This window comes from Vitis riparia, chromosome 5, assembly GCF_004353265.1.
Source record: "Vitis riparia cultivar Riparia Gloire de Montpellier isolate 1030 chromosome 5, EGFV_Vit.rip_1.0, whole genome shotgun sequence".
NCBI classification, from domain to species: domain Eukaryota; kingdom Viridiplantae; phylum Streptophyta; class Magnoliopsida; order Vitales; family Vitaceae; genus Vitis; species Vitis riparia.
Window position 1 is genome coordinate 13,987,283 of NC_048435.1, and position 25,515 is coordinate 14,012,797.

Consider the following 25,515-nt stretch of genomic DNA (forward strand, 5'->3'; position numbering starts at 1 on the left):
CGGATATTTCACATTCGGAATTCCGTCCGTCGACATTCAACCTCCGCCGACATTTCACATTCGGATATCTCACAGCTGGATGGGAGAGGAGGACGTTTCAACTTCCCCGGTCAGATATGTCCGGATCCTTTGATCGGATATTTCACATCTGGATATCTCACAGCCGGATGGGAGAGGAGGACGTTTCAACTTCCCCGGTCAGACATGTCCAAATCCTCTGATAGCGCTTATCCGAATCCTTTAATATTCTGTTATTCTTTATAAATACCGGTCATTTGAGCTGTGAAAGCATTTCAAAAAGGGGAAAAGTCACATCAACCGTCCGTTCGCCTCCTCTCCATAGCCCGACGCTGCGTGCATCTCCGTTCATCCCTTCCAATCATCACTGTTGGCTAAACCTCGTCATTCTGAAATGGCACGAACCAGAGGCGCTAAGTTTTCCTCTCCTTCTAGCCGAAAGCAAACGCCGCGCGATGAACCTGTTCAAGCATCTACCTCTGAGCCTCCACGGCCGGAAGTTGTTTCGCCTCCTGTGAAGCCCACACCAAAGAAACGCCAGGCCAAGCCGACATTGCAGACGCCTCCGGCGAGGCACTATCTTACCAGGTCAGGGGGCCGTCCCCTGCAAAAACGAGCCAGAGTGGAAAGCTCGGAACCCATCGACTTGACAGGGCAGTCCCCTGTTCCTTCTCCAGAGCCCTCTCCGGTGCCATCTCCGGCACCGCCGGCAAAGCCTCAAACAAGCCAACCGCCACCTTCTGAGCCCCAAATTCCGTCTGGGACAGCTCCTAAAGCAATAATCAGGCGTCCAATGCTCACTCAGCCGCCAATTGAAGGCAATTTGGACTGCTGAGCTCGACCATTTCATTCTGAGCTGCGCTTTGACACAGCCGCCTTCTAATTACGGCCAGAGCTTGAAGGGTCATTCCAATTGCTGCGCAGATATCGAATGGAGCAGCTGCTGACCCCACGAGACTTCTTCTATCCCAGAGTAGCCTTGGATTTTTATCAGTCCATGACTACTCAGTAGGTCAGAGATCCCACCTTAATCCATTTTACCATTGATGGTAGACATGGCATTCTAGGAGCTCGTCATATAGCTGAGGCCCTGCATATCCCATATGAGCCAAGCCATTTTGATGATTTCCGAGCATGGGCTAGCCCTTCTCAGCTGGAGATGGTGCATATCCTATCCAGGGGAGCTTCTACAAATCCTCATCTATTAAGGGGAGAACTTCTTCCAAGGATGTTCCTCATTGATGCACTTTTGCGTCATAATATTTATCCCCTGCAGCATTGGACCCAGAGGAGAGGAGTTCTTTTGGAGGCTTTATTCAGGATTTCTGAGGGGCACTTTTTTGGCCCTCACCACTTAATCATGGCTGCCCTTCTCTACTTTGAAGAGAAGGTGCATAAAAAGAAGTTGCCGCGAGCTGATGCCATTCCACTTCTCTTCCCGCGGCTGCTATGTCAGATTCTACAGCATTTGGGTATCCATCAGAGCCTCAGCTGGAGCGCAAGAGGATATGTCGAGAGGTTTTTACTTTCGACTAGTGGAGCAACATGACAGCATATAGGATGGAGTAGCCAGAGCTCCCACAGCCAGCTCAGATACCAGCTGCTAGGAGAGCATTTCCACGTCTTATACCTGAAGGTATACCTGTTGCTTCTCCTACCATAGCCAGAGCCCCTCCAGTTGTCCCAGCTTCATCGCAGCCCTCCACTTCAGCTGAGCCAAGGATGACCATTCCTATCTCTGAGTATAGGGATTTATGCCAGGCACTGCAGACCTTGACAACATCTCAGAGCAGCCTTGCTCAGGAGATGGCAGCTTTGAGAGCTCGCCAGGAGCAGATGATGACCACTCAAGCTCAGCACACTGCCATTTTGAGCCAGCTCCAGCAGCATTTTGGTCTCCCAACAGCTGATGAGCATCTCACTCCTACCACTGCGGTGCCACATTCTCAGGCCACAAAGCCTCAGGCCCCTCATGAGTCAGCTAATGAAGAGGCAGAGCCATCCGCCTAGGCCATCAGCTCCAGCATCACCCTCCTATCTGAACATATATATATATATATCTATTATATATTTCCTTTATGTATTTTGTTTTAGTTAGTCATATATGAAATCCCCCACATTTTGATATCATATATGGGGATAACTTGGATTACTTGTATTACTTATTTTCCAACTGTACTCAAATGATTAAAGTAATACAAAGTCTAGTTTTTTGTTAACTCTTAGCATTAATTTATTCTTATTTCCTTTGCTCACACCTTTTATTCTTTTTGAAACATGTGGTTTCTTCAATCAGTATTCGAAATTGATATAGTATTCGAAATTTATTCTTATTTCCTTCACTTTGAATTCACTTTGAACGATCCTAGAGCCACTATGCTATAGTAGCTTTTTCTTTGCTAGCCTAGTTCATGGTGTAATAGGTTATAAATTTTGTTGATTACTCCCGCCATCAAGGAGCACTAGCTGGATACGAATCAGCTGAGACACCAATTAGGCATGAATCAAATGGGCAAGGCTAAAATATCAAAATAACTTAGCATACTTCCTTTAACTTTGCAAACTTCCTTCCTCATTTCTCATCTAAATCTCCCCCCAACCGAGCTGAGCATTGTCCTCAATGTGATATGGGTGATTGAAATTAAAGGGAGGAAGTGGTACCTCCTGAGTGATATCAATTTCGAATACTGATTGGAGAAACCACATGTTTCAAAAAGAATAAAAGGTGTGAGCAAAGGAAATAAGAATAAATTAATGCTAAGAGTTAACAAAAAACTAGACTTTGTATTACTTTAATCATTTGAGTACAGTTGGAAAAGAAGTAATACAAGTAATCCAAGTTATCCCCATATATGATATCAAAATGTGGGGGATTTCATATATGACTAACTAAAACAAAATACATAAAGGAAATATATAATAGATATATATATGTTCAGATAGGAGGGTGATGCTGGAGCTGATGGCCTAGGCGGATGGCTCTGCCTCTTCATTAGCTGACTCATGAGGGGCCTGAGGCTCTGTGGCCTGAGAATGTGGCACCACAGTGGTAGGAGTGAGATGCTCATCAGCTGTTGGGAGACCAAGATGCTGCTGGAGCTGGCTCAAGATGGCAGTGTGCTGAGCCTGAGTGGTCATCATCTGCTCCTGGCAAGCTCTCAAAGCTGCCATCTCCTGAGCAAGGCTGCTCTGAGATGCTGTCAAGGTCTGCAGTGCCTGGCATAAATCCCTATACTCAGAGATAGGAATGGCCATCCTTGGCTCAGCTGAAGTGGAGGGCTGCGATGAAGCTGGGACAACTGGAGGGGCTCTGGCTATGGTAGGAGAAGCAACAGGTATACCTTCAGGTATAAGACGTGGAGATGCTCTCCTAGCAACTGGTATCTGAGCTCGCTGTGGGAGCTCTGGCTGCTCCATCCTATATGCTGTCATGTTGCTCCACTAGTCGAAAGTAAAAACCTCTCGACATATCCTCTTGCGCTCCAGCTGAGGCTCTGATGGATACCCAGATGCTCAAGAATCTGACATAGCAGCCGCGGGAAGAGAAGTGGAATGGCATCAGCTCGCGGCAGCTTCTTTTTATGCACCTTCTCTTCAAAGTAGAGAAGGGCAGCCATGATTAAGTGGTGAGGGCCAAAAAAGTGCCCTTCAGAAATCCTGAATAAGGCCTCCAAAAGAACTCATCTCCTCTGGGTCCAATGCTGCAGGGGATAAATATTATGACGCAAGAGTGCATTAATGAGGAACATCCTTGGAGGAAGTTCTCTCCTTAATAGATGAGGATTTGTAGAAGCTCCCCTGGACAGGATATGCACCATCTCCAGCTGAGAAGGGCTAGCCCATGCTCGGAAATCATCAAAATGGCTTAGCTCATATGGGATATGCAGGACCTCAGCTATATGACGAGCTCCTAGAATGCCATGTCTACCATCAATGGTAAAATGGATTAAGGTGGGATCTCTGACCTGCTGAGTAGTCATGGACTGATAAAAATCCAAGGCTACTCTGGGATAGAAGAAGTCTCGTGGGGTCAGCAGCTGTTCCATTCGATATCTGCGCAGCAATTGGAATGACCCTTCAAGCTCTGGCCGTAATTGGAAGGCGGCTGTGTCAAAGCGCAGCTCAGAATGAAATGGCCGAGCTCAGCAGTCCAAATTGCCTTCAATTGGCGGCTGAGTGAGCATTAGACGCCTGATTATCGCTTCAGGAGCTGTCCCAAACAGAATTTGGGGCTCAGAAGGTGGCGGCTGGCTTGTTTGAGGCTTTGCCGGCGGTGCCGGAGATGGCACCAGAGAGGGCTCTGGAGAAGGAACAGGGGACTGCCCTGTCAAGTCGATGGGTTCCGAGCTTTCCACTCTGGCTCGTTTTTGCAGGGGACGGCCCCCTGACCTGGTAAGATAGCGCCTCGCCGGAGGCGTCTGCAATGTCGGCTTGGCCTGGCGTTTCTTTGGCGTGGGCTTCACAGGAGGCGAAACAACTTCCGGCCGTGGAGGCTCAGAGGTAGATGCTTGAACAGGTTCCTCGCGCGGTGTTCGCTTTCGGCTAAAAGGAGAGGAAGACTTAGCGCCTCTGGTTCGTGCCATTTCAGAATGACGAGGTTTAGCCGGCGGTGATGATTGGAAGGGATGAACGGAGATGCACGCAGCGTCGGGCTATGGAGAGGAGGCGAACGAACGGTTGCTGTGACTTTTCCCCTTTTTGAAATGTTTTCGCAGCTCAAATGACCGGTATTTATAAAGAATAACAGAATATTAAAGGTCATCTTGGGTTTCGCAGAAGAAAGCCGCTTTCGCAGCAAAATTGGGGGTTTCGCAGGAGAAAATCACTTTCGCAGCTCACTTCGTAGCTACGAAATTGGGGTCACTGTACTGCGGAATGGCGCTCGTTTGCCAAAAATCGGGTTCGCAGTTGCGAAACACCCTTCGAAATGGAGTTATTGCTACGGAATTGGGGTTTTTCACGCCTTAGAGCTTCGCAGACGCTTTCGCAGCTACGAAATTGGGGCTCTTGTGCTGCGGAGTGGCACTCGTGTGCCATTCGTGGATTCGCAGCTGCGAAAATTTTCGCAGAGGATTCAAAAGTGTTGCAAAGTGATTTCGCAACAAATGACCATTTTCGCAGAGAATTCCTCTTTGGCTGCGAAATCTCGTAGAACTCTTTTTCTCCTCTGTTTTTGCTCTGTTTTCGCTCTGTTTTTGCTCCGATTTCTTCCTTTCAATTTCTTTGCATTTTCTTCCACCTGAGATCATCCAAAAAGATGAAAATACATATAAATACACAGTTTAAGATAAAAAAACTAAGATCAAAAGTATGGATAAAACTTTAAAATTTACAAAATTTACAAAAATTTTGGACTTTGGTGAAACCAATTCCATCAAACCCTTATTTGCTTAGGCTTTTTGTGGCTCAAGGAGGTTGATTTCCTCCTTTTCTGGTTTGAACGGCTCCATGAATGGCTTGAGACGATATCCATTGACTTTAAAAGTGTCCTTGCCATTGGAATTCAATAATTCCACTACCCCATTGATATGTACTTAATGGATAATGAATGGACCTATCCACCTTGACTTGAGCTTTCCAGGAAAGATATGGAGTCTTGTGTCATAGAGTAGAACTCTTTGGCCTTTTTGGAATTCCTTGTTGGAAATTAGTTGATCATGCCACTTCTTCATCCTCTGTTTTGCAACTTTGGAATTGATGTAAGCATCATTTCTTAATTCCTCCATCTAATTAAGGTCTAAGCTCCTCTTTGCCTCGGCTCTGATCAAGTCCATATTCAACTTTTTGATTGCCCACCAAGCTTTGTATTCAACTTCCACAGGAAGATGACATGCTTTTCCATATACAAGACGATAGGGGGACATGCCAAGAATAGTCTTATAATTTGTTCTATATGCCCATAATGAATCATGAAGCTTAATAGACCAATCTTTTCTGCTTGAACCCACCACTTTCATCAATATGTTCTTTATCTCCCTGTTTGCTAGTTCAACTTGCCCGGAAGTCTGTGGATGATAAGGTGTAGCTACCTTATGCTTCATTCCATACTTGGCTAATAAACTTTCAAAAGGCTTGTTGCAAAAATGAGAACCTCCATCACTGATTATAGCTTTGGGCACCCCGAATCTTGCAAAAATGTTCTCTTTCAAAAACTTGAGAACCACTCTATGATCATTTTGTTTACAGGGGACTGCCTCAACCCATTTAGAAACATAATCCACCCCCACCAAGATATAGGAATTACCAAAAGACATTGGAAAAGGCCCATAAAGTCAATGCCCCTTACATCAAATAGTTCAACTATTAGTATGGGATTCATCGGCATTTGATTTCTCTTTGTTAGCTTTCCAAGCCTTTGGCATCTATCACAACTTCTACACATGATGTGAGCATCTTTGAAAAGAGATGGCCAAGTAAACCCTGATTGCAACACCTTCATAGGTATTTTCTGAGAGGCAAAGTGACCTCCACATGCATTCTCATGACAATGGTTTAGAATTCCCTGTTGCTCTTCCTCAGGCACACATTTCCTTATAATCTGATCTGCACAATATTTAAAAAGGAAAAGTTCTTCCCAATAATAAGCATGAATTTTTGCAAAGAAGTGCTTCTTGTCCTGTGCATTCCACTCACTTGGAATTTCACCAGTAACTAGATAATTAGCAATGTGAACATACCAAGGAGTTTTGACTAGAAACATAAGTGATTCCTCAGGAAAATCATCATTAATAGGCAAGGCGTGAGAATTATGTGCTATAGCTAACCTTGAGAGGTGGTCTGCTACCACATTCTCCACTCCTTTCTTATCTCTGATTTGGAGATCGAATTCTTGTAACAAAAGAATCCATCTTATCAACCTTGCTTTTGCATCTTGCTTTGTCAATAAATACTTCAAGGCTGAATGGTCAGTGAAAACAATGATGAAAGACCCTACCAAATAAGCACGAAATTTGTCCAAGGCAAATACCACAACTAACAATTCTTTCTTTGTAGTTGTGTAGTTCCTTTGGGCTTCGTTCAATGTTTTGCTTGCATAGTAGATCACATAGGGCTTCCCATCTTCTCTTTGACCAAGCACAGCTCCTATAGCAAAGTCACTGGCATCACACATTAGTTCAAAAGGTAATTGCCAGTTAGGGGCCCTCACTATTGGAGTTGTTATCAAAAATTTCTTCAGTTGATCAAAGTTATTTTGACATCTTTCATCCCATATAAACTTAGCATCCTTAGCTAACAGCTCACAAAGAGGTTTTGAAAGCTTTGAAAAATCTTTGATGAACCTCCTATAGAAACCGGCATGGCCAAGGAACTGCCTTACTCCTTTTACAGTTGAAGGGGAGGGCAATTTGGAAATAAGCTCCACCTTTGCCTTATCAACTTCAATGCCCTTTTCGGAGATGATATGGCCAAGGACAATTCCTTGACGTACCATAAAATGGCATTTCTCCCAATTGAGTACCAAATCTTTTTCAATGCATCTGTGAAGAACCGCTTCCAAATTGACTAAGCATTCCTCAAATGTACCTCCATATACGGTGATGTCATCCATGAAAACCTCCATAATTCGCTCCACCATATCACTGAAGATACTCAACATACACCTTTGGAATGTTGTAGGTGCATTACATAAACCAAAAGGCATTCTTCTGTAAGCATATGTTCCAAATGGACATGTAAAAGTGGTCTTTTCCTGATCTTCCACAGCAATCTCAATTTGAAAATACCCTGAATACCCGTCCAAAAAACAGTAGAACGGATGGCCAGAGACTCTCTCCAACACTTGATCGATAAATGACAATGGAAAATGATCTTTCCTGGTTACTGCATTCAACTTTCTATAATCAATACACACCCTCCACTCTGAAGTGAGGCGCGTAGTGATTTCTTCTCCTTCTTCATTCTGAACCACAGTAATCCCTGAATTCTTTGGTACCACTTGAGTAGGACTCACCCAAGAGCTATCAGAAATAGGGTAAATGATACCTGCTTGAAGTAGCTTCAGCACCTCAGCTCGCACAACCTCTTGTAAATGAGGATTCAATCTTCTTTGAAATTGACGAATTGGCTTAGCCTCCTCCTCCATATATATATGATGCGTGCAGACTAAAGGACTAATGCCTTTCAAATCAGATATTTGCCATCCTATTGCTTTCTTACACCTCTTGAGAACTTCCAGTAAACATTTCTCTTAATGATTGGTCAGAGATGAAGATATTACGACATGACATTGATTATTTTCTTCAAGGTATGTATATTTCAGCTCTGCGGGTAGAGGCTTCAAATTGAGTTTTGGGACCCCTTTTTCAGCATCTGCTCCTTCTTCTTTATTGAACAAAGGTAGAATCTCTTCTATCTTCCTCCAACTTTGTAAAGTAGCTAGCATATTAAGGGGTTCAGACAAACATTCCTCACAATCTGCAAAACTTTCATTCAGCTTGTCTTGCATATTCTGATTACAGTGCTCCTCCACTAGAGTGTCAATAATACACACCTCTTCTGGACCCTCTTCTTCTTCCGGAGTGATTTGCTTTTTAGACGTATAAAAAATGTTGAGATCAAGTGTCATGTTGCCAAAAGTGAGTTGCATGAGCCCATTCCTACAGTTGATAATTGCATTTGAGGTAGCAAGGAATGGCCTTCCCAGGATGATAGGAACTAAATTAGCTTCCTTTACAGTAGAATCCGTATCAAGAACAATAAAATCCACCGGATAGTAGAAATTATCAACTTGAACTAAGACATCCTCAATTACTCCCCTGGGAATTTTTACTGATCTATCTGCTAGAGATAGAGTGATTGCTGTTGGCTTCAACTCACCAAGTCCCAATTGCTTGTAGACAGTATATGGAAGCAAATTAACACTAGCTCCCAAGTCTAATAAAGCTTTCTCCACTACCTTTCCTCCAATCATGACTGAAATGGTAGGACTTCCCGGATCTTTGTACTTCAAAGGAGACTTACATTGTAAGATTGCACTTACTTGCTCAATCAAGAAGGCTTTCTTATTTACAGTCAACCCTTTTTTGATAGTACATAAGTCCTTTAGGAATTTTGCATATGTTGGAACTTGTTTAATCATATCCAACAGAGGGATATTGACTTTAACTTGTCTCAATACTTCAAGAATTTCAGATGCATTTCGAATCCCCTTCTTCCCATGCAATGCTTGAGGAAAAGGTAGAGAAGTTGATTTCTTCAGCATTTCTTCCTTCAGAAGTTCCTTCTCTGGATTTGCATTTATTGTTGACTCATTGTCCTCTTTCTTTTCACTGATCTCCCCCTGTTTATCTTCCATTTCCTCTCCTTTCATTGTCTCTTCTTCTTCTTCAACAGGTGGCTTAGGCGGTGGTTGCTCAATTTTTTTATCACTCCTTAGAGTGATCAAAGCTTTGACATCTTTCATCTGTGATGATTCTCCCTCATGGCTTTCCACTTCATGGACACCCTTGGGGTTTTGGTGGGGTTGAGAAGGAAATCTTCCCTTTTCTTGAACTGTATTCAAGTTTGTGAGCCTTGATATTGAGTATTGGAGATTATCTATCCTTTGGGTTATATCATTTTGCATTCCATCCATCCTTTTGTTCAGAGTATTCTCTACTCTGTCAATTCTTTGATCAAGTTGAGCATTGATGGCTTTTTGTTCTCCAACAAAATCTCTCACTACCTTGCTGAGATTCAAAATGGCTTGTTCAAGACTTGAAGATTGTTGAGATGGTTGATCTGGCTGTTGGTACTGAGGTGCTCTAGGCTTCCATGAAAAATTTGGATGATTCCTCCAACTTGAGTTGTAAGTATTTTCATAGGGTGCATTGTTATTGGGCTTGAATTGTCCAACAACATTTGCCTGATCTCCAAACATTTCCCTTTCAGTTGAAATTGTAGGGCATTCCTCCACCAAGTGTTCATATGATTGACAATTAGGATAGAGCTTCATTTGCACTGGTGATTCAGCAACAGCTTGCACTTCATGCACTTTTTTGAGTTCCAGCTCCTCCAATCTTCTTGTCACAGCTGCAAACTTTGCTTTCGTATCATCCTCTTTTTTCAAGGTATACATCCCAGCCTTAGCATTGAAAGCACTAAGTTGAGATTTCATCTTTCCCACTTCTCCTTTGGTTGGTTCATCCCATCCCCTTGAAACTTCAGCTACATAATTCAAGAAATCCATAGTTTCCTCTGGATTTTTACTCATGAAATCTCCTCCACACATTGTTTCCAGGAGTTGCTTCATTGAGGATGACATCCCATCATAAAAATAGCTCACCAATAGCCAAGTATCAAAGCCATGGTGAGGACAAGCATTTATAGCTTCCATATATCTTTCCCAACACTCATAGAATTTCTCATTCTCTTTAGCTGAGAAGTTTGAAATTTGTCTTTTCAAGCCATTTGTTCTATGAGTGGGAAAGAATTTCTTAAGGAATTCAGCTTGTAAGTCAATCCAAGTACGGATACTCCTCGGCCTTAAAGAATTAAGCCAAATTTTGGCTTTATCCTTTAAAGTAAAAGGAAATAGCTTAAGCCTCATCAAATCAATTGAAGCTCCTCCCTCTTGGAATGTATTACAAACATCTTCAAATTCCTTGATATGTGCATAGGGATTCTCACTTTCCATCCCATGGAAAGTTGGTAGAAGTGGAAAAATATACGGTCTGATCACTAGCTGCTCTGTAGGAGGCACAATACATGATGGTGCACTCATACGAGGTGGATGCATGCGGTCCCTCATTGATCTAAATTCATTGAGATTGTCTTGACGACCTTGGTGACTATGCTGATCTTCAGGTGTAGTTTCCATGATATTCAAGCTCAATTCCAATTCCTTAGTATGAGGTGTATCACTTTTAACAAGCCTTCCTCCACTGCCACGTATCCACTTTGGCATATACAACTAGTATCTATCTGAAACTAAAATGAAAACAAAGGACAACAAAAGAAAACAGGGCTACAAAAACAAAATAAAACTAAGCTGAATTTAAAAGCTAAATTTAGATTATGAATCAGTAAAACGAAAAAAAATGAGAATTAGTAAAGCTAAAGAAACGTTACCACACTTGTGATGAAAATCACAAGTACTCTGAAATAGTATCACTATAAACTTGACACCTTCCCCGGCAGCGGCACCATTTGATTCATGCCTAATTGGTGTCTCAGTTGATTCGTGTCCAGTTGGTGCTCCTTGATGGCGGGAGTAATCAACAAAATTTATAACCTATTACACCATGAACTAGGGTAGCAAAGAAAAAGCTACTATAGCATAGTGGCTCTAGGATCGTTCACTGGGAAGGGTTTCCAAGCTGAAAATGATATCAATTCAAAGTGAATTGGTGCTGTTTCATTTTAAGATTAGCTTAAGAAATAAAACACAAACTTTGGTTGAAAAAGGTTTGGACTTAGATTAACAACACAACAAGTGATGGAAATTACTTAAGAAGAAAAGCATTCCTTGGAGATTCAGGTTTACAGGGGAGGTTCCTGATGCAATAGCATAGCTCCGGTCAGTTGGTTCAATTCCTCGTATTAGAGAATTAACATAAAGTCAATTCTCTAACAGGTGCTGCATAAATGCATCCCTCAATTGGATTTCAGCTTTAATTCTCTCACTGATGCAACTTACAATGGTTCGAGCCTCTCACTTAGCCTTTACCATTCAAGGTGATCTTTAACCTTGGACTTTCCTTCAAAAGCTCGCAAGAGATAACTAATGGATGTCTCCTTAGAGTCCAAAAGCTTACCAAGTGTTGGCAATTCTAGAAAATCCTACCTTCAAGTCACCTCCCAGAGGCTCGCAAGGGGTAAACTAGTGCATCTCCATGGATAGAGATCACTTGCCTTACCAAGTGTTGGCTCAGGTGACTCCAAGGCGTTTTAAGTTAACTAAAAACATAGAAACCATTCATGGGACACACTTTCTCTTCATTCATAGCTGAAACCACAAAGCTTCTGATTCTTGCACTTGGAACCTTTCCCGGCAACCTTCACTCCAAGGAACTAAAAGGTTTAGTTACTCATTCTCTGGGGAAAATTCCTCAGAGAGTGCATAACTAAGTAAATAAAAAATACAATCAAAGTGAGAAGGTAAGGTAGAGCTCAAGCTCTGTATTTTACTTTCTTTGAAACTTACAAAAGGTTCATCCCCCTCAGAACAGGCTCCTCGGGCTCTATTTAAATCAAAATTACATTAATAGCTATTACATGGATATTTAGCCATTTTCCTAACTTAAAAGCTAAGGAATCCTATAATTGGTGGCTTACAAGGAGAATTTGGGGATTTAGACAACAAAAATCTAATTAAAAATATCTCCAAGTGTCGGTTACAAATATCGGGAAGCACTAAGGACCATTTCGCAGGTGAAAAAGAGGTCTGCGAAATTTCGCAGACGTACAAAAAGGGCTGCGAAATTACTTCGCAGCAAAAGGCTGATTCCGCAGCGCTGCGAAGTTGGCTTTCATCTTGTGGTATTTGGCTTCCATCGTGTCGTGAAACTTCAGGGGAAATCCATAGCACTGTGCAAAAAGGCTGCGAAATCATTCCGCAACAAAAGGGTGATTTCGCAACACTTTGCTAAATCCTTCCTTCAATTTGGAGCAGTTGTTTTCCAAAGGTTGTAACTTCCTCATTTCAGCTCCAAATCGTACACGGTTTGAAGCATTGGATTGTTGACTTCCTAAGCTTTCAAATGACATATAGCATGCATAAATTGGACGTCAGGAAGTGCTCCAAAAGTGGCTGAAATGACTGTCATCAAGAATGCTTCATGATAGATTTCTCTTTGCTTCCCCTCCTTGCATTTCAACTTTTCTTATGGCAAAGGACTTCAAAGCTTTGGTTCTTCATGCCTCTGAACTTCCCATTGCTTTTCCAAGGATTCCAAATAACTCTCCTCAATTTCATATTGCTTTGGTGATCAAAAAGCTATCAAAACACCAAAACTTAAGACAATTTGATTAAAATTGATTGCAAAAGGTCCTTAACATGTTAATTGGGTTAAAAGGCAATAACTACTACTCAAAAGTGTTTAAAAGGATTAATTACAAGCTATCAAATAACACTTTTTGAGTAGTAATCATATACAGTGCCGCGGTGTTATCCTGAAGCTTCCTGATATTTCCGACCGACATCTTGAGATATTTGTTGTCTAAATCCCCAAACTCTCCTTGTAACCCACCTATCATAGGATTCCTTAGTCTTTAAGTAAGAACAAAGGGTGAATAACCTCATATAGATAGTTTGTAATTTTCTTTACATTGGATTATTATGTAATCAATGGAAGGAAGAAATATATTATACAGAGCACTTGCTCTGTTTTTCCTTCATATATTTGTTTTCTCGTTAGTTTTCTTTCTAGCCAAACAAGCTCTGAGGAAGTTTCCTCAGAGAATGAGTGGCTAGACTTTTAGTTCCTTGGAGCTAAGGTTGCCGGGAAAGGTTCCAAGTGCAAGAATTAGTGGCTTTGTGGTTTCAGCCATTAATGAAGAGAAAGTGTGATCCTTTAATGATTTCTATGTTTTTAGTTAACTTAAAACACCTTCAATTCACTTGAGTCAACACTTGGTAAGGCAAGTGATCTCCGTCCGTGGAGATGCACTAGTTTTCCTCCTGTGAGCTTTTGGGAAGTGACTTGAAGGTAGGATTTTCTAGAATTGCCAACACTTGGTAAGCTTTTGGACTCCAAGGAGACATCCATTAGTTATCTCTTGCGAGCTTGAGAAGGGAAGTCCAAAGTTAAAGATCACCTTGAATGGAAAATGCTAGGTGAGAGGCATGAGCCATTGCAAGTTGCATCAGTGAGAGGGAATTAGAGCTGAAATCCATTTAAAGGATACATCTGTACAACACCGGCTAGAGAATCGACTATATGCTAATTCTCTAATGCGAGGAAATGAACCAAATGACTGGAGCTCTGTTTTTGCATAAGGAACCTCCCCTGTGAACCCAAACATCCAAGGAATGTTTTTCTTCATAAGTCATTTCCGTTACTTTCTTTTTAGTTAGCTTTAAACAAAACCTCATTTAAACAAAGTTTGTGTTTTATTTCTTAAGCTAACCTTGAAATGAAAAAGCACCAATTTAACTTTGAATTGGTATCAGTTGTGAGTTGAAAACCCTTCCCAGTGAACGATCCTAGAGCCACTATGCTATATTAGCTAAAGCTATCCTAATGCGTGGTGATATAGGTTATAAATTTTGTTGATTTCTCCCTCAATCAGAGAGCACCAGCTGGACATGAATCAGTTGAGACACCAATTGGGAACGAATCAAGTGTCCATCATTGCTCTCTAGGACGATCAACCGAATGTGTTTGTTTTTTAGGGAGTTTAGCTATAAAGTTGGCCATAACTTGTCCCTTCAATGATAACCTTGGCTGATACTTGATTCTGTACTCACTTAACTTGATGGCCCATTTCAACATTCGTCCAAATAGATTCGATTTGTGTAGGGTAACTCGGAGTGGCTGGTTTGTGAGTACGGTCACTTGATGAACCTAGAAGTATGGGTAGAGCTTCTGAGCAGCATTCTTTAAGGCTAGAGTCGCCTGCTCCATTCTAGAGTATTGAGTCTCAATGTCTATCATTAGTTTGCTCACATAGTAGACGGGTCTTTGCTATTTGTCTTGTATGTGCCTAAAAGGACGACACTAACAGTATAGTCAGATACAACCAAATACATATAAAGTTGTTTGTTAGACTTGGGGCTGCTTAGAATGAGCAGTTCAGTGAAGTAGTGCTTAACTACTTCAAATGTCTGCCTGCATTCATCTGTCTAGTTGAATGTGCTTGCTCCACTGACCATGAGGAAGAAAAGTCTCAGTTTGTCCGTGAAATGGGCTATGAAATGCCCCAAAGCTACTTAGACGGCCTTTGAGGTGTTGCAACTTTTTTTCTTTTTTCTTTTTTGCTTGGGGCAGGTGTTTCGAGGACAACTTCTATTTGAGTCGGATTAACTTCAATTCCTCTTTGGGTCACCATAAACCCTAGAAACTTTCCTACACTGACATCAAAGGTGCACTTAGCTGGATGAGCTTCATGTTGTATGCCCACATCAGACGAAATGTTTCTTCTAGGTACTGGACGTGCTCAACTCGGGTTTCACTTTTCATAACAATGTCGTCAATGTAGACTTCCACGGTTAGGTTGATCAAGGGCTTGAAGATTTTCATCATTAGTCTCTAATAAGTAGCACCATCATTCTTAAGCCCAAACAACATGACTTTGTAGCAGTACAACCCATGTGGTGTGACAAAGGCTATCTTCTCCTCATTTGGCTAGAATATAGGGATTTGATGATATCCGAAGAAGACATCTAGGAAGAAGAGCATCTCATGCCCGGTGGTGGAATCGACTATTTGATCTATCCAAGGTGAGGGAAAATTATTCTTTGGGCAGACATCATTCAGGTTGGTGTAGTCAACACAAACTCTCCACTTCCCATTCTTTTTTAGAATGACCAGCACGTTTGCCAACTAGTCCGGATATTTGACTTCTCTAATAAATCCGGCTGCCAACAGTTTGTCAATTTTCGTTTGGATGATTTTCTACCTGTCCGGATGAAAACATCGGACCTTTTATCGGACAGGACACGAAGAGGGCATGACGTTAAGTTTATGAGAGGCCACAGATGGATGAATTCCCGACATGTTTGAGTGAGTCCAAGCGAAGATGTCCTTGTTTCATTGAAGCACACTTCCTGTAGTTTCAATTCATCTTGCGTAAGTAGGGAGCTGGTATAGATTATTTGATCTGTGCCATGTGAGAAGCATAATGTTTGGAGTGGATCAGTTGCATATGGATCTTTCTCCATCGAGCTCAGTAATTGCTATTGCACCCTTGTATTTGATGATTCTGGACGTGCCTCCTCGTCGGCTGGGTGTCCGGAGTCTAGCGCCACTTGATAACATTGGCGCGTAGCTAGCTAACTACCAAGGAGATTAACTTGTCCTTCTTTTGTGAGGTAGCTCACCATCTTATGGTATGTAGAGAGAATGTCTTTCATTTTGTGAAGCCATTCATGTCCCATAATGGCATTGCATGGGGACAAATCGTCAACCACTGAGAATTGTATGTTCAGGGTGATTGAGCCAGCTTGGATGGACAGTACATCACCTAGAGAAGTCGTAGCACCATTGAATCCAGACAACAAACGCCCTAAGTTCTCTAGGGTAGATGGTGAGTAGCCTATTTGCTTGAAAACTGGCATTTGCAAGAGGTCAGTTGAGCTACTCGGATCAACCAAGACCCTTCTCACATTGAATCCACCTATCCCTAGTGTTAGGACTAGGTCATCTTCATGCAGTTGCAATACTCGGTTAGCACCTACTAGAAGGAAGGTAATTGTGCAGTCAATGGGGCTCACACTTCCTTTCGAAAAGTTACGCTGAACGGAATTAACCCGCTCTCTTACAGAGGTTGCATAGAGCAACCTTCGCCTTTGTCGCTTAGAATTGTATCTATCGTCTACAGGGCCTCCATGTATGTAGTTGATGAAAGCTTTGGGAGCTACCGGAGATGCAAAGGCTTGGACGACTACCTCTTGTGCCGTTTCTTTTTGCCCACTAGCTGTGCGAACATACTATTTTAGGTGCCCAGCTCTGATTAGTTTCTCCACCAAGTAATGGAGACTCTTGCATTGCTCGATGGTATGGTCGTGATCCTTATGAAATGAACACCTTCTATTCTGATCCCATCTAGCTGGATCTGTCATGATCGGCTTTGGCCATTTGAAGTCGGACAGATCGCGGATCATCGAGAGGAATCTCTCATATGAGATATTGAGGGGGGTCAGTCTCGCCTAATTCTACTGCTGCAGGCCAGCCAGCTCGCCTCTTGCTAGCTTGCCTCGATTGGTTCAAGGGCTTAGAATTTCCTACCTTGTCGTCCTTGGTTGGACGATTGGTGACCAAGACTTGATGAGTAGCTGTCCGGACATAGTCTTTGAGCATGGAGTATTTGTCTACTTACCTAAACAGGTCATCCATCATTGTAGACGACTTCTTTGAGAGAGACTAAAAAAATGGTGTGCTCGGGCTGATGTTGCACTTGAAGATCTGCAGGATGGCATCCATACTGTAGTATTCCACTCAAAGCACAACTTGCCCGAACTACTTCATGAAGTCTCCGAGCGACTCGTTCTCCTGCAACTTGATGTTTTGCAGAGTGCTTATGTTCTTCTTATAGTGAATATAACATAAGTAATGACCCATAAAGGCTTCCGATATATCCCGGAAAGTGTTCACAGAATTCTATGGAAGACAGTGGAACCAAGAAAGAGATTGGTCGTGTAGGCTGGTCAGAAAGACTTTGCATAATAGTGCATCATTCCCTATATCAAGGGTTATGAGTTGCCTGAAGTGCATGATGTGATCGAACAAATCGCTTATTCCGTCATACGTTGTGAATTTTGGCATTATGAACCCTCTAAACGACTCATAGTTAATAATATGAGGGTCAAACAACGTGGAGAGCATGTCATCTAGCTATCAGCTAACAAAGCCAAGCGGAGCTTGGATTGTCGGGGGCCCAACTTATTGTTGCCTTGGCAGTTGAGATGGCCATTCTGACATAACTACTACGACTGGGGGACCTAGATGGGCCTTTAGGGTTTTTGATACGCATAGTTGCCCCTTCACACGTGGTGCTTGAGGTCCCAATCGGGCTCGCATCACTTCTGAAAAACGCGACTTTTTGTCGTGCCTTCTCTTCATTGATGCTTGGGTAGAGTTAGTGTCTTCGTCCAACTGTGTTTGGCTAGTTGGCGAAATCTCCTCCTCAGACCGTGTCATGTAGCTGCTAGAGGAGAACTTTGTGTCCCCGGGAAAGATGCCTCATTAGTTCGTCTTGAAGCTGTTTGTTGGCTTTGAGGGTGTCGACTTTGAAAGGGGCTCGATGCTGACATTTATGCCTGCAACTCTTCATTCTCTTGTTTGAGTCGCTTCATTTGGCGGAGCAGAGACTGCATCTACTGATCATTCTCTTGTTGGCGTCTTTCCACCCTTTCACGCCAGACAAAGTAGTCTTCGCCACCCATAGCTGATGATCGGCTTCTGGAAGGTATTGATATCCTTAGTCATTCCCACAAACGACGCCAATGTTGGTGTCGAGCCAACTGGATTCAGGTTCGTCCAGCTTCATTGGAGTCAGGCGGACCTCTTCCCTTATTCATGCTTCTTGAGGAGTCCGTCCAGCTTCATTAGAGTAAGACGAACTTCTTCCTTGTACAAAAAAATGTCCAGACGGGTGGTCTAGGCATGCCCCTCCGAAGCTTAAGTTATAAATCAATTAGGATAGCTCTAACTATTTTTTGGGAGAGAATGAGCGTATGTGTGTACCTTGTTCGTGCTTCTTAAGGGGTTTATATAAAGTTGATGATATCGTCATTATCTTTCTTGTAATGATGATTATCCAACAAAAATTGAGCCTTGATAGGATAGCCAACGCTGTTATTACGGCGTGGACTGGGCAATCACATCAAGTAAGGGCAGTTGACTGGTGTCATTTGCTGACTGTCGTGCCAAAATCTCGAACCATGTAGCTGACTATCCATTTAACTTGCCAATGTTTGGGATTGTGTGTAATAATTAATTGACATTGACTTTTGGGTGTAAATAGCGTCTAGTCCGGCGCTCAGACGTCAGGCGTCTCGTTCGGCGCTCAAACATCAAGTGTCCAGTCTGGCGCTCAGACATCAAGTGTCTAGTCCGGAGCTCAGACATCAAGCATGGTTGACCACACATGCAAAAAATCTTGAGGACTTGACTAAATTGATTTGTCTATCTGAAAGGTTCAACTAGTTTGGTTTATCAATTTCGTCTAGAATTGTGAGCCCGTCTGAAAGGTTAGTCAGCTTGGTCTGTTCATTCCATCTAACATTGTGAAAGAAGGAAAACTTCACTTTTGGTGCCAGACGGAGCTTCTCTTGGTCCAGACGAAATGATCCCATATGGGTTATATGTTTGCCCTGGTCGGCCGAAGGGTCTTGAGTCCGGGAAGGACACGTGGAGGGAAACCCCCCGCACCATTAATTCTGAATGTAAGCATATATAAATTCAACAGCTAACAAGGGACGTGTGTATGTGTAATTCAATGGCTGAAAATAAAAGACGCCACTACGATGCTATAGCATGATCCATCCTCGAAAGGTCCCCCACATCTATTGAGTAAACACTTGCACCATTTCAAGGACGTGGTCTGCGCTCAAACCCCGTGAAGCCATGGTTTTGTCAGCATAAACTCAGATCCATGGCAAACACCCTGGTTCAGATTGTGGTGCTTAGTTAGTCAAATGGGTCATCATCCTATCCTTCTGGTTCATCCATTGCAAAATGTTCTAGGAGCATGAATGGCTTAATTTTGTAAGGAATTCCCACCAACCGGGTCATCTCGGAAGGTTAGCCTAAAGAAATTGGCATTTTTTTTCTCACTGTCGACGTCAGCTGGAGCAGCACTCACTGACAGAAGAGAAAGGATGCTTGCAGTGTAGCATCGGCTGGCAGTGCACACAGGCATCAAAATTTAAGTGGTGATCGTGCTAGGAGTGTTGCGTCCAGGCATCCTCTAGCTCAGTGCCAATACACTTAACAGGTGGCCAGATACCGAACAGAAAAATGTGTATCTTATATTTCTGAAAAACTAAAACTATAGGAACATTATCAGAGAACAACCATTTCACAATGTGCCTGATTTTTCGACCCTGAGTTTCCATATAATTTATGGCTAAATGACAAGAAAGAGCAAGTACACAGCTAGGCACACCACGACCCAGATAGGAGTTACAGGAACATAAATCAATTCACATCCACATCATAATCATGAAATGATTTAGGTGAAATGGCATAGCGGGGGAATTTGACAATACATGATATCTAACTAAAAATACCACAGCACAGGCAAATGTGTCCTCATAATATCCAGATTATAAACTGCAACACGAAACTCAACAAAATTGTCATTTGAAATAAAAACAATCCAGATTTCTCATGTCTCTAAGAATCAGTATTTGATGGGAGCAATAACATCTAGCTGAGATCCGAGCTTATCCACTGCAGCCTTCTCAGCTTTGACTCTTAGTTTGTTCAATTGCTTCTTCCTCTCATAGGCCAACTCAGCCCTTTCCTTTCTCTTCTTCTCAAGCTCCTGCAACAATAGCAAGAGACAGTGAGAAAACCACAGAAAATGTCATTAAACTCACAGTTTGCTTATCAGTAGTATTAAGAATTATAGAGATTGCATTGTGCAAGCTCCAATTGTACTCCACAAAAGTCAATCACACAAGAAAATAAAGGTCAAATAAAAATACCAAACAGAAAGTAAAGCAACAAATAATGATTTCCAGAGTATACACTTTTAGCAATGAAGAGACACTCATTGCATAGAAAATTTAACTTAGTTCATTCCTATTTACAACTCTACATGCCATTACACGTTCTGACAATTGAAATAGAATAACACACTGGAAGCATAATGCACATTTCCAAATGGACCTAGAATTGGACCAAAAAATGGCACATGGGCACACTGAAAAGTAAGCAATGCATATTGGGCAAAATGTAAAATTCATTTAAGCATGAGATACCAGTTTTAGCACAAAAATATTACTAAATCAGCTCCAACAATCGTATGTATAGAATGTGTCAGGTATATCAATTAAAAAAAAATGATTAATACTAATCATAATATCCATAAAGATGAGGCTATTTTAATGCAAAATAGTTTTATCACCACTGGTAAGCACACTGATTAGTAGTTAAAATCTTTCTTTGATAGTGGCATTATTTAGTAATGCAACAATAGCAGTTGATCATGGTTAGGGTGACAATATTGAAGAAATAGGAAAAATGAGGATTACTGTAGAAGCAGTATAAGAATGGCCGTGATGGTAGGAGAAACGGCTGAGTGGTGATCCAGCAGCAACACTCATTAATTACATTTTATTAAAACTTGCTACTAAATTCAAGGAACATAGAAATTGAGTTGTAATTTAAGTTGTACTGAAAGATTATTAAAAGAATAATTTTTCGAGCAGGGATAACACTAGATGCACACAATTTGTCATTAGAATAACTCCACTTTATTTAGCAGTGTACTGTAGATAATAAAACCTCCCCCTAATAAGAAAACAATCAACAAAAGTTCAACCTGAAAGAGGATCGAATAGAGCCCAAAAACTGAAAAATATAAGCAATGGGTGAAAATTTAAGGGTCCAACCAATGCATCATCTCAAAAGAAACCAATGAAAGCTATTATCATATAGATCCTTGAAACTCTCACAAACTCCCAGCCCAACAAAAAGACACAACAACAAAAAAGAAAGACCAAAATATGAAAATATAACAATCCTAATTTACAAATCATTTCATAAAAATGCCCCATATAAGCAATATTTGCTGTTCACTCACAGACCATAAAGGCCAGAGCAACTAAAAAGATCCATAAAGTTCAGCTGGCAGTTATCATGAGGCAAAAATGCATATCCAGGAAAATTTACTGTGTCCGTAGAAACTGAACCAATAACCCATGTCAGGGGTTTGGATCCCTGCCAATCTAGTTTGGTTTCTTCAACAACAGCTAGACAACATCAAGTTCTCCAAGTTTAAAAAAGGCAGCTTCCAAAGGACCAAAAACCATTTTATAAGAACTCAAACAATAAAATTCATTTCAAAAATAGGAGAGCAAGCAAAAGCATTGGGCATCATGTGAGGCAAGCCATATAACAGCAACATGAACAACCACCCCCGGTCCAATATGATGATTTATGTAGCTTCGTAGTCATGATACTATAGGCTTAAAAACATAGATATCCGAATGGAAACAGCTACTTTAATTCAAAACAATAGACAGTAACATAAGAAATTGTGCGGCAAACTCTGACCTTGATGGTTTCATAGTGGTTCCATCCCACCTCTGATGAAAGCCTGCCCAACAAGCAGTACTTGTGCCCAGCTTGAAGCCTCAAAACCCTGATTTTCCCAAAAATCTCAAGCATTAAAGCATCAAACCAACAAGAATTTATAGGCCTAAATAAAAAATAAACTCAAACACAGAACTCACTTGAGAGCGTCAGGAATAACCATCCTCTTCATCTTATCATATGGAGGTGGAATCCCCTCGTAAGCCTTCAATCTGGCAAGCGCTGCGGCTCCACGCTTAGTCTTGTGAGGAATCATCCTACAAACCAGAGAGATTTTGGGATTTTATTGGCTCAATCAAAGCATCAAATTAATAAATAAATGAAAATAATGAAAAAAAAAACTTCGTTTCGTGGCATAGAAAATGCAGAAAAATATAAAATGATAAGTCAAGCTCACCCGCGTATGGTCCTCCAGAGGATCTTGGAGGGAGCGCGGAAGTGGATTGGGCCATGGGAAGGCTTGGTGTTCATGCGCTTGCGGAGGAAGCGAAGATACTTCATCTTCTGGCGCACGAGGCCACCGGAGAGGCAGATCTCCTCGCATCGGACCACCACCACCTTCTGACCATTGAGCAGCTCCTTGGCCAATATCGAAGCCAATCGCCCCAGCATGTGGTGGCGGGCGTCAACAACCACTCTCCTCGCGCAGATTCCAGACCCTGACACCATTTTTCACTCCCTCTCTACCCTAACTGCGGCTATCGCAGAAATGGAGACTTAACGGTAGAGGGGCTAGGGTTTTTGAGTCCTGCGTTTCACTCTTTATATATACCTAGGGTTTCTTTTCCTCTCTTAAATTGTGGACCAATGGGATACTGACACGTAAGTAGAAAAGGGAAAACCATCCCTAAAAATGTCAAGTAATAAAAAGGATAGATTATTCCATAATATTAAAATTTTTTAATTAAAAAAATTCAAATAATTTTAATGAGAGACTCTGTTCAAGTTTCAACTAATAAAATTGCTTTGACTTAAAAAAAACAGTATGGATGTTATGAAAAGGAGTTTTAGCTATAACAAATAGAATAATAAGTCATAACTAAGAAAAAATAAAAAAATATTTTGACATTGTAAAATAAAATAATTAGGAAAAGAAATGAAAAAGAGGATGAATAAAAATATTTAGGGAAAAATATAATATCATTTTATTAGTACATCTCTTAATATTTGATGTAAAAGTCTTAAAAAATGAATGATATTTCAAATCGTTGATTACAACCTCACCTTAAAGGCTTCCATTTGTCCGTACCACTTGGATTTCATTCTAGAAATTTTCACCAACAATTAAGGATAAAGAAATGAAGATTTCATCTCAAGTATCCATCTCTCTTTTGGGTAGCATAGAAGTTCGACATTGAAGAATACATTTTAGCTAAGAGTCAATGAGGAATACTTGTGACGCCCCAAACCTAATTTAAGGGCAAAATCATAATTTAGAAAAAAAAAAAGTTAAATAAATTTATTAATTTTTTCTGCTTTTAAAAACTCTAGGTATAAATTAGATTTTTCTTACTTCTTTATACTAAAACTCTTTTATATGGAGATTAGAGAACGTAGGGTAACGTGGGGCTAAAGATTTAGGAGCTTAGCATTTGAATATTAATTTTCCATGTAAGATTTTAATCCTTACTTTAGTGTTTTAGATTCATTAAATAGTTTGGAATGCATTAAAAAATTCTTTAGAAGATTTAAATCTAGATTAGGGTTTGTTTATTTAATTTTTAGATAAAAAAATATTGAAAATTTATGAAGATAAGTGGAGTTATTAATAAAAGATGAAAAAAATTCGAATATTTGAATTAATAGATATAGACAAGAAAAAAAGAAAATAAATTATAGATTCAAAGGTAAAAAAAAATAAAAACAAATTGTCTTTGCCGTGTGATTCATTGAAGTGTTAAAAAAAATGGAAGAATGAAGAGAGACATTTTGTGGTTAGATAAAGGAAGACCGGAGAGTGAAAGTGAAAGTGAGTGTTGGAAAAAGAATAACAAATAAATTAAAAGAAGAGATGGATATGTTTGTGTTGTAGTCCAAGTTAAATAAAAAATATTAGGTGCCTTGGAAAGTATGATGTTAGTGGGCTATGTGGGAAGTTTGTAGGATGTTTGAAAAGAAGTAATTGGTTGAAACTAACGATAAAGCAAGGAAAACAAAAAAGCAAAAAAGATCATGCATGAAATAACATTATACATATTATTGTTATCAATGATGAAAATATCAATAATCACGGATATATCGGTACTTCGATTTTATGAATATATCGAATATATTGAAGATATATCAACGAATATTTTGACACAAAATATTGGTGACATAAAAATGAATAAAAATTCTAAAAATATTTAAAAATTTTAAAAATTATATAATAAGTAAAAATAGATATTTTAAAGTTATTTTTAATATATATATATATATATATATATATATATATATATATATATATATATATATATATTTGTCACATTTGATAATAATATCCTCTACATCGATAAAAAAATAGAATTTTTATAAATGTACATTTATTATTAAGTTGCATTATAGATTATTTTACAATATTATTATGATAATATATCTAATTTTAAAATATATTTAATATTAAAATTATGGTCCATTTTAATTTAAATGTATTCAATGATATCAAATAAATTAATTTAGGTTATATCATTATGCTATATTTCTAACAATAATTATTAAATTAATTTAGGCTCATAAAATCTAGTAGGGTAATATTATTGAATTATAAGTTTTTCTTTCTCAACAAAAGCATCTTATTAAAATTTGATTTTAAATAAATAAAATATGAAATTTAAATAGAGAGAATTGGGCTTTAGACCCATTTGACTTTGATAATTAATAAAAAGTCCTTCAAACACCCATAATTGATTACAAGGATATAAGATAGGAATAGACAAAAATACATTTTTGACTTACACCCATCATTTTTGTCTTTATACCACCACTCTTTATATATCACTTCCATAAAATTCTCCATTATTTAATTTTTTTTTTATTGTTTTTTTAAACTCTTTTAAAAATAATTGAAAATCAGCATTATTTTCTAAACAAAAATATATTAATGATTCAAAAACTATTTTGGAAAATACTTTTAAAAAAAATATTAATTTAAATGAATAAAAATTATCTTTTACATTTTAGAAGTAGATAATTTAATGATTAAAACACTATTTAAAATAAATATATTTACTATTTTTTTCTTTTATACTAAAAAAGTATTTTAAAGTTTATTTTTTTACTATTATAAAATAAAATAAAAATTAATTTTTTTTAATCTTCTTCCTTCTTTATTTTAATAATTTTTTGAACATAGACTTTTAATAATAAGTTATATGAAATGTTGCATATTTGTTTATTAAGGAATTTTCTTAATAATTTGACTTAATTGAAATTTTATTGAAATAAAAAAAAAGAAAAAAAAAAAAGAGAAAGAGGATGGATGAAGAGTTTTTATTTTAAATATTCAATTAAAATATTTTTGTATTTAGAAATGGATTATATTAATATATAGTATAATAAAGATTGAATTTTTCTAATATAAAAGGGTTGAATGATATATTTACCAATTTTAAAT

The 25,515-nt window shown here is 39.7% G+C and overlaps 2 protein-coding genes across 2 annotated transcripts; one reads left to right on the forward strand and one right to left on the reverse strand.

Moving 5' to 3' along the window:
* The first annotated feature begins 412 nt into the window (after positions 1-412).
* Positions 413-853, forward strand: LOC117915189 (vegetative cell wall protein gp1-like). The gene has a single exon (XM_034830756.1). The coding sequence runs from the start codon at positions 413-415 to the stop codon at positions 851-853; it is 441 nt and encodes a 146-aa protein (XP_034686647.1).
* An 18,897-nt stretch (positions 854-19,750) lies between these two features.
* LOC117915049 (60S ribosomal protein L13a-4) lies at positions 19,751-22,662 on the reverse strand. Its single transcript, XM_034830602.1, has 4 exons — positions 22,321-22,662; positions 22,064-22,180; positions 21,885-21,972; positions 19,751-20,148 (listed from the first exon to the last, which is right to left on the reverse strand). Exons 1-4 carry the CDS (start codon positions 22,590-22,592, stop codon positions 20,005-20,007), a joined length of 621 nt encoding a protein of 206 aa, XP_034686493.1. The 5' UTR covers positions 22,593-22,662; the 3' UTR covers positions 19,751-20,004.
* Between the last annotated feature and the right edge of the window lie 2,853 nt (positions 22,663-25,515).

Coding starts and splice junctions, on each gene's coding strand:
- LOC117915189 (XM_034830756.1), top strand. CDS start 413: ATGGCACGAACCAGAGGCGCTAAGTTTTCCTCTCCTTCTAGCCGAAAG.
- LOC117915049 (XM_034830602.1), bottom strand. CDS start 22,592: ATGGTGTCAGGGTCTGGAATCTGCGCGAGGAGAGTGGTTGTTGACGCC. Junction 22,181..22,320: donor CTCTGGAGGACCATACGCGG/GTGAGCTTGACT, acceptor TCTGGTTTGTAG/GATGATTCCTCACAAGACTA. Junction 20,149..21,884: donor ACCACTATGAAACCATCAAG/GTCAGAGTTTGC, acceptor CTATTGTTGCAG/GAGCTTGAGAAGAAGAGAAA.